Here is a 14,473-nt window from a genome sequence, read left to right on the forward strand (position 1 = left end):
CAAAACGGAAGTGAGTCGGACGATACGCTTTCTGCGTACAGACAGACGGATAGAAAAACAGTGTAATTATTATATGTATACGGACAAGACCGTGCTACTTTCATTTATATGTTAGTCATTTCGGTTTTAATTCGAGGCCGGAACCTCTTTTTTTAATTGGGAGTTTTCCTCGAGCGACACTTTTTAACGGACTTAAAAATTGGGAAGTTTTCCATACTCCTTGACTTAGTTTTGACAACCTCCCCGGCGCAGTGGTAAGCACTGGGGTCTTATTAGTGGGAGGTCCTGGCTTCGATTCCTGGCAGGGGTTTGGAATTTTATTATAGGTATCTAGATAGATTTCTGATCTGGTCTGGTGGGAGGCTTCAGACGGACGGACATGGCAATACTATAAGGGGTCCTTATTTAATACGGAAACCTAAAAAATGATACCTAGGTACCTACTTAAATATTTTAAGATACTCTCAAATATTAAGTCATCATCATCATCATCAACCGATAGACGTCTACTGCTGGACATAGGTAGGATCCCTACCTCTTGTAGGACACCTCCCTACAAAAGGTAGGGACTTCGACATGCCACGGTCTCGCGCCGTCTGAATCCAGCGGCTCCCTGCGACTTGTCTGATGTCGTCCGTCCACCTAGTGGGGGGTCTTCCAACACTGCGTCTTCTGGTGCGAGGTCGCCATTCCAGCACCTGGGGACCCCAACGTCTATCGGTTGTACGAACTATGTGCCCTGCCCATTGCCACTTCAGCTTCGCAACCCGTTGAGCTATGTCGGTTACTCTGGTTCTCCTACGGATCTCCTCATTTCTGATTTGATCACTAAAAGAAACTCCGCACATAGGCCATAGCTCCTAAATAAAAAATAAAAAAAAATCAAATTTCTGATTTGATCACGTGAAATATTAAGACGTGATGTTTCAATAATAACCATCTATACTTAACCCTCTACTATCGTAAGCTTGTTATATCTCCCACCACCCTCCCTTATCTAGATCTCCAATATGTTAGTCATTCAATACCTACAAATTGATACATCGTCTGTCCGTACAGTACGGGGCAGTAAGTCATGTACATCTGCCTTTAGAACGACATTTCGGCTTCGTAGAGCGTTGTCTCAGACACTCATACCTATGTGACGTTTTGTCGATCTCAACGACAGAGACAACTCTACAAATCCGCCATCTTCTAAAGGTCGATTTACATTACTTTCTGCCGCGTACTGTACAACTAATATAAAGCGAGTTGACGCGCCCCTGCTTCGCTCGGGGTGGTTTGACGACCTCCCTGGCTCAGTGGTGAGCACTGTGATCTTATAAATGAGAGGTCCTAGTTCAATTCCCGGCAGGGGCAGTTTGGGAATTTTTATTCTCTAAATGGTCTCTGTGTCTGTGATAGCCTAGTGGTTAGGACGTCCGCCTTCTAATCGGAGGTCGACAACAAAGTGATCCTATAAGGGTTCCGTTTTTCCTCTTGAGGTACGGAACCTTAAAATTTAGGCAAACAACAATAATATATGTTAGCGACATTGCTTTGCCTACAGTTGAATTTAAAAAAAGAATTACGAGGAGATGTAAAAATGGCGGCCATAAGAGCGGGAGCTATTGATTTGAAGCAGGGAAAATTAGAATTTATAATTATGTCTTGAAGAAGTTAATAGTTTAGAACTAAGATTGAAGTTTATTAAGTATTGTCTAAATGGAATAAAGTCAGTTCTTATAAGTTGAGGATATTTTTTTTATATATAATAATGCATAACTTTAAAAATATAATACCTATACTTACCTAATATTATCGACGCTATACAATAATTCACTTAAAAATTAATGTTATTTTGATGACACTCATTTCTCTATGCTACTTAAAAGGAATTAATGCGGGTATCTAAGTAGTGAAACCATAAACAAGATTACAAAGATAAAAACACATAATCCGGAGACGCACTTAAGCAATTTGGCGCGGGAGCGATCGGGATAAGTCAATTATAAGTGTGATCACACCCTAAGTGACATGTACAAGTGAACAGTCGGTCACAAAAATGTTCACAGATCGATATATTTAAAACACATTAAAGGCCGCTTTATGCCAGAGCAAGGCCATATTCTGGCATAAAGTGGCATTTAGTCACGCCACTGAGCTGCATGCTACAATAATTTAAAATGTAGCAAGAAATGTCATCAAAACCTGTCGTATCGTAATATTCCATTTCTGCAGCACGAGCCACGATGTTAGCCAGCATAAAATAGATTGCCTAAGACCGCAATTTACTGTTTCCAGTATGCCGCATTGTCGCATGCGTATAGTTACTCTGGTGTAAATTAAGCTCAATAAATCGTAAGGGATAATAAAATGACGTTGTTCTGTTATGTAACGGCTGAGCTGGGCAGCGTTTGTAAAATTAGCCCTAGAGTAGTTAATACGTCATTGCCTGTAGATGAAATTCTTTAATCATCTTTAGTGTTCTTCCAGTCCTTACTTAAGGCGCTGTGCACTTATAAAAATCCATCATTTTAAAGTAGCTCAGCGAGTTAATGGTAGTGCTATGTTAGGAGTATCTGTGTAGGATAAGATTCAAAACGAAGGGATCTGCAGGAGAATCAAAGTCACTTCTTTTAAAGATACCCGAAACACTGATCTCAGAAGAGTATTCCAAACCCTAGCCTTGCGTAGGAATAATGATGCAAAGTGATTCGTGCATATAGAGTGTACCTAGAACCTTAATAATTGGGTATTTGACTCCAATTTTTTTATTACTTTATTATAAACTAGGATAAAAATAATGACGTAAACTGAAAAAACTAATTAAATCGATCAAATAACAAAAAAGTTATAAGCATTTAAATATTACTGATTAGACAGAGATAGCGATATATCATTTTGACGTCACACTTTACTAATGCCATAGTAGCTGCGTGCGGTTTCATACATTTTTTTGCGAGAAAGGGATAGAAGACCCTCCCACTCCAAAATTAGAATGCCTGTAACTTTGTAAATCTTAGTTGGATTTTAATATTTTTTTCAGCGTACGTCATTATTTTTATCCTAGTTTATAATAAAGTAATAATATTTATCAAATTCAAAAGTAGGAAAATACCCAATTATTTGAGTAACGTTTTTCTCCACAACAGTACTACACTTACTAGGGCGACATAACAAGACTAGCACAGGTCCGCTGGGATGTACTCGAGTGGATTGTAGGGAATGTTTTAGGGCTGGCTAATGCGATATTTTGAATATGCTCTTTTTGTTACGCGAGGGGTGACAACCCTAATGTTGTTGTTTTGTTCACAACTTGCGATGCCATTGTGATATTATTTATAACCGACTTTAAAAAATAAAGAGTTTATCAATACAAAGGGTACAAACTACAAAGGTATGCCTATTGATTTTTAGGGTTCCGTACCTCAAAAGGAAAAACGGAACCCTTATAGAATCACTTTGTTGTCTGGTTGTCTGTCTGTCAAGAAACCTACAGGGTACTTCCCGTTGACCTAGAATCATGAAATTTGGCAGATAGGTGGGTCTTACAGCTGGCTTTAGGGGAAAAATCTGAAAACCGTGAATTTGTGGTCACATCACACAAAAAAAATTAAATTGTGGTCATGAACTATTAATTAGTATTTTCAATTTTATTATCATAGTAAGATAACTATATCAAGTGGGGTATCATATGAAAGGGTTTCACCTGTGGATTCTAAAACAGATTTTTATTTATTTTTATGAATCGTAGTTTTGGTTTATCGTGCAAAATGTCGAAAAAATACGACTGTACTAGTTACGGAACACTCGGTGCGCGAGCCTGACTCGCACTTGGCCGTTTTTTTTTTAACTTTTTATCGATTTTACAGTACGAATAACAATGTTATTCAAGACGTTGCGCGTTGGCGCGTGGAAGTCCCTACAACAGACCTATGTCAGCTCCCAGCTGTGGACGTCTATCGGTTGACGTTGAATGATATTTTTTTTTTTTTATTTATTCATATTAATTTTACAGAGTTTATTTTTGAACTAGATAACGCTTGCGTCATCGTCCACGTGAGTTTAAGTATTTTTTGAAATCCAAAAGCGATGGGCTCCCAACGAGTCACACCCAATCGTGTAACAGTGTGACTCGTTGGGAATTTATCAAAAAAATCCTATCAAGTCACATCCACAGTAAAGTGTGACTCGTTGGGAATTCTAAATTCTAATTGTTAAAAAAGTTGCAACTAGTTACTAGTAACAGTGTGACTCGATGGGAAAAAATAGCCTATGTCCTTCCCCGGGATGTAAGCTATCTCTGTGTAGCTGGTACCTATATGTCGTATAATCCTAAATCTTTAGAATCGTCGAAGTTCCAAAATCAATTTCAAATTTGGAATCCTCGACAGATTAAAACAGGCAATTCATTACTCGCAAGTCGCAACAAAAAGGCAAAGGACGACCTCCCTGGCGCAGTGGTGAGCGCTGTGGTCTTAATAGTGGGAGGTCCCGGGTTCGATTCCTGGCAGGGGTTTGGAATTTTATAATTTCTAAATTTCTGTTCTGGTCTGGTGGGAGGCTTCGGCCGTGGCTAGTTACCACCCTACCAGCAAAGCCGTGCCGCCAAGCGATTTAGCGTTCCGGTACGATGCCGTGTAGAAACCAAAGGGGTATGGGTTTAATAAAAACTGCCATACCCCTTCCAGGTTAGCCCGCTATCATCTTAGACTGCATCATCACTTACCACCAGGTGAGAATGCAGTCAAGGGCTAACTTGCATCTGAATTTAAAAAAAAAAGGAATCACACCATACCGGCCGGCGGATATTCCCACATCTGCCTTTAGAAAGAGATAACGATTTCGTAGAGTGCTGTCTCAGTCGTTGAGACCGACAAAACGTCACATAGGTATGAGTGACAGAGACAACGCTCTACGAAGCCGAAATCTCTTTCTAAAGGTGGATGTACAATATTTCTTCCCAGCTTCTGTATATTTAAGTCTCAATAGCTCAACAGGTAAAGGAGTGGACTGAAAACCGAAAGGTCGACGGTTCAAACCCCGCCCGTTGCACTATTGTCGTACCTACTCCTAGCACAAGCTTGACGCTTAGTTGGAGAGGAAAGGGGAATATTAGTCATTTAACATGGCTAATATTCTTTTTTTTTAAATTTTTTTTTTTAGGTATCAATTTTTTTTTTTTTTTTTAATACAATAAAACTTAAAGCTAGCCTTATCTAATTACTATATAAATCATGACCGCGTGGAATGGTGCCAAGAATACTGGCTGCATTTCCGCGCTGGACAGCCAGGCTGATCCGTTGCGCAAAAAATGAGCCAGCCCTTCTGTCACCAGTTGAGGCTATTAATCGCGGTGAAATGTTTTTTAAATTGTATACCTACCTATTCCCCAAATTCTTTCGTATCGTCGAATTCCAAAGTTCCAAAATCAATTTCAAATTTGGAATCCTCGACAGATTAAAACGGGCAATTCATTACTCGCAACAAAAGGGCAAAAGAATCCCACCATACCGGCCGGCGGATATTCCCAAATCAACCATAAAGGGCCTTCCACACGCCCTGCCCAGTGCCCGGGGGACGCGGCATTAGGATTGAAGAAAATTAAATTTGGACTGCTCAATAAAATAATGAGAGAGAGTATTATGACAATTCGATTATGTACCCCTTGTATGGTACGCGACAGGTCGAGATGGCAATTGCAGAGGGCACACCCTGCACACCCGCATAACTCCCGCGCTAACCCGGTGCGGGCGAGCGCGGGTGACGTGCGGGTGTGCAGGGCGTCCCCCCGCCTCATACCCCGATAGCCATCTCAACATGTCGCAGACTATAGTTCTACCCTTTAAGTAGTTTATGGATGTGGGTGATTTTTTTTTTGTTTTATTTGGTTGATAGCATAGTTGATAGGTATTTACCTATTTTTCAAAGTTATACAAGTTAAGTAAAACCGTGATAGGCTAGTGGTTAACACGTCCGCTTCTTATTTGTGTGGTCGGGGGTTCAAACCCTTTCGAAGGTAGATGTGCGTTCTCAATAATGTTCTCAAAGGTGGGTGAAGTCTGCCAATTCACACTTGGCCAGTGTGGTGGACTATGGCCAAGCCCTTCTTAGGTCTTATACTGAAGGGAGACCTGCGCTAAATAGTGAGCCAGCGAAGGGTTGATCATGATGATGACAGATGAAATTGGTGCTAATTGATGCAAATAAACAATTTACTAACTTCGATAGGTAGGTCTTATAGCACAAGTAAAGGAATAAATCCGAAAACCGTGAATTTGTGGTTACACCACAAAAAAAAAAATGTGTTCATGAACAAATAATTAGTTTTTCAATTTTCAAACTAAGATAACTCCTACCAAGTACTTAGGGTATGAAAGGGCTTTTTTAACTGTACATTCTAAAATAGAGTTTCATTTATTTTTATTTATCGTGCAAAATGACGAAAAAATACGACTGTAGTACGGAACCCTAGGTGCGCGAGCCTGACTCGCACTTGGCCGGGTTTTTTAGTCAACTATTGCTATTCCCCTTTTACTATCATGCCTTACACGCCAGTGTTAATGAAAAACAATCTATTATTATCAAAGAGATTGTCTCTTTCCCCGGGGACTGCTATCCCTAGTTCGCTCTATCATTGTACCCCGGTACAAACTAACTTCAATTTTTCGAATATCGCATACTAAGCGCGCGTTTTGACGTTTGCTAAAATAAAAGTCACTGATTTGACTAGTTGTCAAATACCGTATTGATTTTGTTTAAGATATTCATGATTTTCTTCTTTCCAGGTATTACGAAACGGGTAGCTTCAAAGCCGGCGTCATAGGGGGTTCCAAGCCAAAGGTCGCGACCCCGCCCGTGGTGGACGCGATCGCGGCGTACAAGAGGGAGAACCCCACCATGTTCGCCTGGGAGATCCGGGATAGACTGCTCAGTGAAGGGATATGCAGCCAGGATAATGTGCCGTCCGTTTCTAGTATAAACAGGTACTTCAGCTATTCTTTTCTTCGTTTTTCATTCTTTCGTTTTTCAGTGTTCGTGTGTTCGTGTTTCGTGCAAAGTAATGCAGTATTTGACAACTAGTCAAATCAGTAACTTTTTATCAAAGGTCAAAACGCGCTCTTAGTAAGTTTCTAATACTGGTATGTGACGTCACAATCATTTGACGTGCTCTTATAGTTTAATCGATAGTTTAAAATGGTTAAATACACTTAAAACAAAGGACGTGGTTCTTATGTATTTTGACAAACCATCTATTTAATAAAATCACTGAGAAATAATTTTTTCCAAAAGTTCTTATTTGATCAGGTAAGTATTTATTCAGAGAATTTGATTAATTTATAGTAAGTAATAGTAAGTAATTTATGTATTACTAAATAGTTTGACTAAATAAATAGGGGGTGGGGGGGGGGGGGGGGGGTTTGTTAAATTACATTTTTCTCTCCGTAAGAACCATCCTCCTATTTCAAGGAATATTATAAAAAAGAATTAGCGAAATCAGTTCAGCTGTTCTCGAGATTTGCGAAGACCAACACATTTGGTGATTCATTTTTATATTATAGAAGAAGATAAGACGTAAAATTTTATTCTTTCTCTTTGAAAATCTTTGTATTAATTCTATCACCTATCACCACTTCACAATATTATAAGGTCGATGTAAGGTAATTTTATCTAAAGCTCCAAAACAAACACTTTTCGTTATCAGATAAATAAATTAATAAACGGTAGCGTAGATTAAAAATTATATTGATATATGAAAGCGATATTACAATTTAGTACTATCTTATCTGGCAACACTACGCGTAATTAGAGCTGCGAGGATTTTTGATGCTAGTAACACTTGACTTTGAGAGTAATTTTCTGATAAAAATGCATGAGTAATTACGTCAGGTTAGTATTCATAAATCTGAAATCACTGATTCGAGTCGTAGAATTTTGTAATGTAGGTAGGTATTAGTAGATATTATTTATTACTATATGATGCCCGCGACTTCACATGTCACAAAAGCCCCCAAGTACCCTGAAAATAGGGAAAAATTCATAGTTATGCGATTATTATTACAACTCTTGCAATAATTCAATGGCTGCGCGTCTCAGGACGTCCGGCGCGCTCCGAGCACGTGTCCTCTTCCGGTGCCGCCATCTTTGATGCCCGCCCTCCTTCCGTCGAGCGGGAAGTCACGCAACCCCTTGCTTGGGCCACGAAGTATGCGAATTTTGTATTTTAGACCAATAAAACTCGTGCGTTAGTCTTGCTAGAAAACATGTGTACAGTTCACACGCGATAGAAGTGAAACCTTCAGAAAACTAAATGAAACCAATACCAGGAGTAGCTCGCAGACTTAATCCTAAAGATGTATGTAATTTGTCTATTTTTAGTGACGCTTTTTCGTTTCATCTAGTTTCAAATCTTAATAAGGTACCTACTACTAAAGAAATTTTCACTTCAACAATTATTATTATAGAACTTTAAAAAAATAACACTCAGTTGTTAACTTGTCATGTGTAGGTACCTATTTGGTATTCGAAAAAAGAGGAGACTGAAAATTTTTAACGAACAAGACATATTATTATCCGATGATTTCGTGGCTCTACCCAACTCTTTTCCCGGCTGTCCATTAAAAGAACAAAAATAAACTTTAATACAATACTAAAAGGGTTCGATTTACAATAGAACTCTGGGGAAAACTGTTAGCAAACTTTCCCTAAAAGGGCGAATACGCTTGGTTTCGGTGAAAACATTCGGATCCTATTTCTTTAACAGCCACGCCCATGAAAATACTTTCGCTACATTAGAGACTTTATTAGTTGTAGGTATTTCTATCACTCGGTAAACTTATAGCATTTATTTTAATGTATCTACCTACCATAAGTTTTTTTACAGCAATCAAATAAAGGCTGGTTTCTAATACCGATGCGACAATACAGCATGTTAAAAATGGAAACAGGTAGACTAACTTATAGCCTTATCTATTGTACCATAAGATTTTTCTACTGCGTCCTTTCTAAAGGCTAATATATAATATAATTTTCATACACACACACACACACACACAAGCATACACACACTGTTGTAATTTTATTATTGTATATACCTACATTTATTCTAAATCTATTCTGTTAAAGTAGTTTTAATTATAATTTTAAATAATCTCTTTTGGCCTTCTGTTATTCCTAGATTTAAATTTATATAATAATTATGTATTTACGCTGTTGATTACTTTCAAATAAACAAAATAAAATAAATAAAATAAAAGGCTGTTTTACGCCATCGATATGCGACATGCGACAATGCAGCATGCTGCAAATGGAAACATTAATTTTGCAGCCTTATGCATCATGCGACAGTCTATTTTATACCGACTTGAATTGGAATGTTATGGTACGATAGTCTGCCGACGATTCTTGCTACATTTTAAAATATCATAATAATATATTTAGCACGTTTGCAGCCATTTATTGGGGTTTTGGCCTTGGTTATTTAGTAATACCTGACAACTTGTCTTGCTATTGTATGTTATTTGCTATTCTCTTCCAAGATTTTTATGGTGATTCATCTAACTTCATATTATTTATAGATATTTAAAAAAAACGTCAAAACGAGCAGACAGGTGAGGCGATCACCTGATGTTAAGTAGGTAACTAACTGTACATGAACATTTGCAGCATCAGAGAAACTGCCAATACGTTGCTGGTTTTTCAAGAATTTCTTCAAACTAAGTATTACTGTTTTTTTCTTTTTTTTTTCTTTTTTGTTTCTCTTTTTTTTGAAGCTTAGTCACTTAGTGACTATGTCGCTTCGTAAGGTAAACAATAAACACAAAATCACCAAAATCTTACCCTCTAATCTTAAAATAATTTTTAACTAGCTTATATAATAACTTGGCCTGATCACTCGCAGGGAAAGAAAGAAAGGTAACACAATTAAAAAGTATTACTGTTTAGTACGATAACATTATCACCAAGCGACTCCAATCCAATTGCAATCAAACAACCACTTCCTAACATAATCCAGATCCATTCACCGATGCTCAAAATTCAAAAGCCAGAGTCAATTTTAAAACGATTCTCAACGCAAGGGTAGTTGCGCCCCCGGCACGTGGCCGGCGCGTGGCCGGCGCGTGCACGTAATGTCCCGTCCACGACCTTCCTGTGGTCTCATGATGTATAAATACGAAACTATTTTGGAAAGCATTCGGGCCAAATCGGCCGAACATAAATATTTTGTGGAAACAACTTATGCGAATTAACAGATTTTGACAAAAGGTACAAACAGTCTGCATAAATAGGATACTTTTCATCCCGGAAAATCAAAGAGTTCCTACGAGGTTTCGTTTAGTATAAGTCACGCAAATTGCTATTGCGCTGGAACTATGTCTCATTAACATCGAAATGACGTCATTTTGTCGTCAGCCGAAATAAAAATATAACATTTGAAATTATTATAAGGTAAAATTTAAGGCAAAATATTGTAAAACTCTTGTCAAGGCAATAGTTTTACAAATTACAATATTGTAGTTTCTCGTCAAATGGTTTATTTATGCACGAAGCTCTTTGTTTATAATAGAGATATTTTAAGGGTCATAGCTTTCAAAATGAATATAATTTTACTGTATTTATTATTTCAGGCCATAGATAATGGAGAGAGATAAGTCTATATCTGGCTTAGATCTAGATTCTAGAACAACAATCAGATACTAATAGAATAAGACGTAGGTAGACGCAATACGTTTATACGGAGAAGAGATTAGTAGCAAAAGAAACTTGTGAAACGTCAGCACCCATTTCATTGCCAAAAAATAGCCATCACAGAATAATAACCATAAAAATTCCCTTCCAAAACAATAATAATAAAAATAAAAAACAGTAAAAACGCTGACTCGTTTGACGTGAAGACATTTTTAATCGGGGGCGGCCCGCCGTCGGGTAATTGAAGCAATAATTCTGGCAACCCCATTTTGACATTTGGTTTTTTGCCGCGCGAAAACTGAATAATTTGTCAGATAGGATAATTTGGGTTAGGTGCTTTATGGGGTCGAGAGCTTTGGACAGGGTTGTTTTTTATGTACAGTTGATGTTGCCTATGATTTTGATTATCAGTTTTTTTGTTTGTTATGTTTGCTAGATTAAGATCGCTTTGAGTAGGTATATTATTTTTCGTAGATTATTGGTAAAGGAAGAAACAAATTAATTTAATTAATCTTACCTTTCTATAGTGCGTTAGCAATTACTATAGGTACAACTTTTTTTACTTTCATCAATAATAATTAGTAGGTATAGTCCGTACAATAGGAGAACTCACTCGTCATTTTAACTCTATGTGTCAACTGTCAATTAAATTGTACTTTTGACATGACAGTTGACATATGAAGTTAAAATGGCGAGTGAGATCTCATTTTGTACGCACTGTAATATAATTATTACAGTGTTTGAAAAACCGTCTTTTAAGATTTCAAAGACTTTCAGTACCTTTTCTACTTTTAAGAATTCTTTCTATACCTACCTATTAAGGAACCTTTAGTTCGTCAAGTCTGTCTGTCCATTTCTTTAAAGTTTTTCCATTTATTCGTAGGTATACCTACCTAAATTGCGCATTTGCTTCAAACCACGAAAGATTTCTGCTTTTACTTCCGGTTGTTCATAAAATCTCTTAAGAATAACATTACATAAGACCATAAATCATAAATATTCGCCAATGCATTCTTTTGTACAGGAAGATATTAAAATGTTAGGGCAAAAAGTAACCCTTCCGACCGGATGCGTTGCCGGTTTTGCAGAGTTACCATAATGCAAAAATATACCCCTTTCATGTGAAAATCTAATTTATATTTTTGCCCTTTTCCTTTATATTTTGTACCGGATTTAAGTAAATTCAAATGCAAATAAATGTCAGAGTAGCTTTCCGTAGTAAACGAACAATTCAAATAAAATATTAGTTTTTACAATGCTTATTATTCTGCTAGCATCGGGCATCAGCCCGCGAATTCATTTGCGTGAATTTAGGTATTTAAAAATTCCGTGACAACTCTGATTTTCCGGAATAAAAGTACTTACCACGAGTCTCCTCTTCGAATGAGAAGGGTATAGTCCACCACGCTGGTCAAGTGTGGATTGGTAGACTTCACACACCATTTTGAAGAACTTTCAGGCATGCACGTTCTTTCACCGCTAATGAAAGTGATATGTATCTATTTATTAAATAGTGTTTTACCTACACTTCAAGGCAATTTCTTAAAAAAAAAAATCGTTTTTTTTAATTCATATCAAAAATTGCGTAACTGGCAGGTTTTGATAGGTATCTAATTGCTTAAAACGCATGTACCTAACTCTTAGAGGTGCATTGCCCGGGATCGAACCCCAAGCCTTGATAGATTAAACTATAATATTAAAAAAATACCCCATAAATCACCGTCCTCCATCAGGGAAGTGATGAGTCTATTACGAAACCCTAATTCTAATCTGACCTTTTCTGATTGAAGTTCGCAAAACAATTTTTGCATATGTCAACCCCGGTGATACTGGCAATATTTCACCGCCGCCGCTATCCATCATGGCGGGAAATGAACTGTCAACTGAGCGACGACAAAATGGCCGCGATACGAGAGTGAACTATACGAAATAATGACGGTGCACTGTCGGTCCCCTAGGAGGATCCTTAAGTTTTTGTTGAACTGCGAATCATCTGGAAATTATTTTGTAGGTATCTAACATATCTGCCTTGAAAATGGTACAGCCGAGTTTCTTGCTGTATTTTCTCTGTAGAATCTGTTTCCCATCTGAGTACCTACAATCTGTAGGGCGATTTCGTAAAACCTGCATCAATTATTAGGTATTAAAATCTCAATTGTTGTGATTGAATTGAATTTCAAAATAACTACCTCAAATTAAGCTCATATGGTTATTTGAACTGTACCATAACTGAATCACGCATTTTTAAAATTTTTGTCTATCTGTCTGTTTGAACGGGCTAATCTTAGGAACAGCTGAACTTATTTTGACGGGACTTTCACAGACAAGTAGAGGATTAATTCAGGCTAGTTTTTAACCAACTTTCAAAAAAGAATGAGTTGTGTTTTTCTATCTATATCCTACACCGAAATCTCCAAGATTTCTGAACCGAGTAATTTTTTTTAATCCTCCCAACCCAACTCCTCAACCCTGACTGTACCCTGCTGTAAGGAATTTCATTCCTAAATCGTGGTGATCCCAAGCGATTTTTAAAGAATCATCCGTTTTTACGAAATTCGGTACAGAGATACCTTGCATCCCGGGGACAGATAGGCTACTTTTTGTCCTGGAAAATCAAAAGTTGTCACGGGATTTATAAAAACCTAAAACCACGCGGGCGAAGCCACGGGCATCGGCTAGTTAAAAATACGTTTAGGTATAGAGCAGACTAGGTTTTCGGATTTGAACCCCTAACCTCTAAACTTCATGCCAATCCATCGTGTTTCGCACGGTCGCTATAAATCTTCCTACACGCGACACTTTTTAGTCGACAATGCATCGAGGCCGTGACAAATCGCGACCGCCGCGACCAAATTGCATACTGATGTCGCCACGTGGCGCGCCGGGGCGCAGAGTGCAGTTTTTTTGGGTAATGGAAGTTCCTTGTTCGATGTGATATTATTTGATAATGATTATGGAGGAATGGGAGCAAACTATAAGCCATAGATACTTGAGAAATTATGGTGTTATCAGTATCTACCCTTATTATAAACGCGAAAGTGTTTGTTTGTTGGTTTATTGACGTGATTTTTTTAGCAGATCGCGTAAGGAATTCTGCTATACGTTCCAAAATGCGAGTAGCTGACGTTGCGTTGGCCTTGCAGCCGCTTTACTCAAATGGGACTGGGCAGGTCATGTGTGCCGTATGCCAGATGAGTTATGGGCAAAATCTGCTTCTTTTTGGACGCCCCAGAATCATCAACGCCAGCGTGGTCGGCCGAGGCGCCGTTGGCGTGATGAATTACATAACTTTACAGTTATACGTGGCCTGAAGAGGCACGAAATAGAAAATTATGGAAGGATCGGAGGGAGGCCTTTGCCCAGACGTGGGACAGCACAGGCTGATTTAGATTAGATAAATAAAGACCTGGAGAGTGACATAGGCTACTTTTTATTCCGGAAAATCGAAGAGTTCCCATGGGATTTAAAAAAAAACTAATTTCACGCGAACGAAGTCGTGGGCATCAGCTAGTTTACCATAATTCTAGCCATAGCTTTTCTACATAGTATAAAACAAAGTCGCTTCCCGCCGTCTGTCGCTTGGATCTTTTAAACTACGCAACGGATTTTGAATGCAGTTTTCATCAATAGATACCTAGAGTGATTCAAGAGAAATTCGTGAAAAACGTCTCTTTCACGTTCCGTATACGCGAACCTTATCATGTGGCTATTCACCCGTTCCTCGCATGCTTAAATGCTATAATGACATTTGTGTGTCAGGCGCTAGTGATGTAGATATTTTCCATGACAAACTAACCAAATT

General features: G+C 38.1%; 1 protein-coding gene across 4 annotated transcripts in view; it reads left to right on the top strand.

Annotated features, from left to right (window-relative positions):
• The window catches only part of sv (paired box protein shaven), a 125,527-nt gene that overhangs the window by 91,781 nt on the left and 19,273 nt on the right, over positions 1–14,473 (top strand). For all 4 annotated transcript variants that reach the window (XM_034980889.2, XM_069506718.1, XM_069506719.1 and 1 more), the window contains one exon: positions 6,771–6,968. In XM_034980889.2, the coding sequence (XP_034836780.1) occupies positions 6,771–6,968 (198 nt within the window). The remainder of the gene's footprint in view (positions 1–6,770; positions 6,969–14,473) is intronic.

This window comes from Maniola hyperantus, chromosome 23 (assembly GCF_902806685.2).
Source record: "Maniola hyperantus chromosome 23, iAphHyp1.2, whole genome shotgun sequence".
Taxonomy (NCBI): Eukaryota; Metazoa; Arthropoda; class Insecta; order Lepidoptera; family Nymphalidae; genus Maniola; species Maniola hyperantus.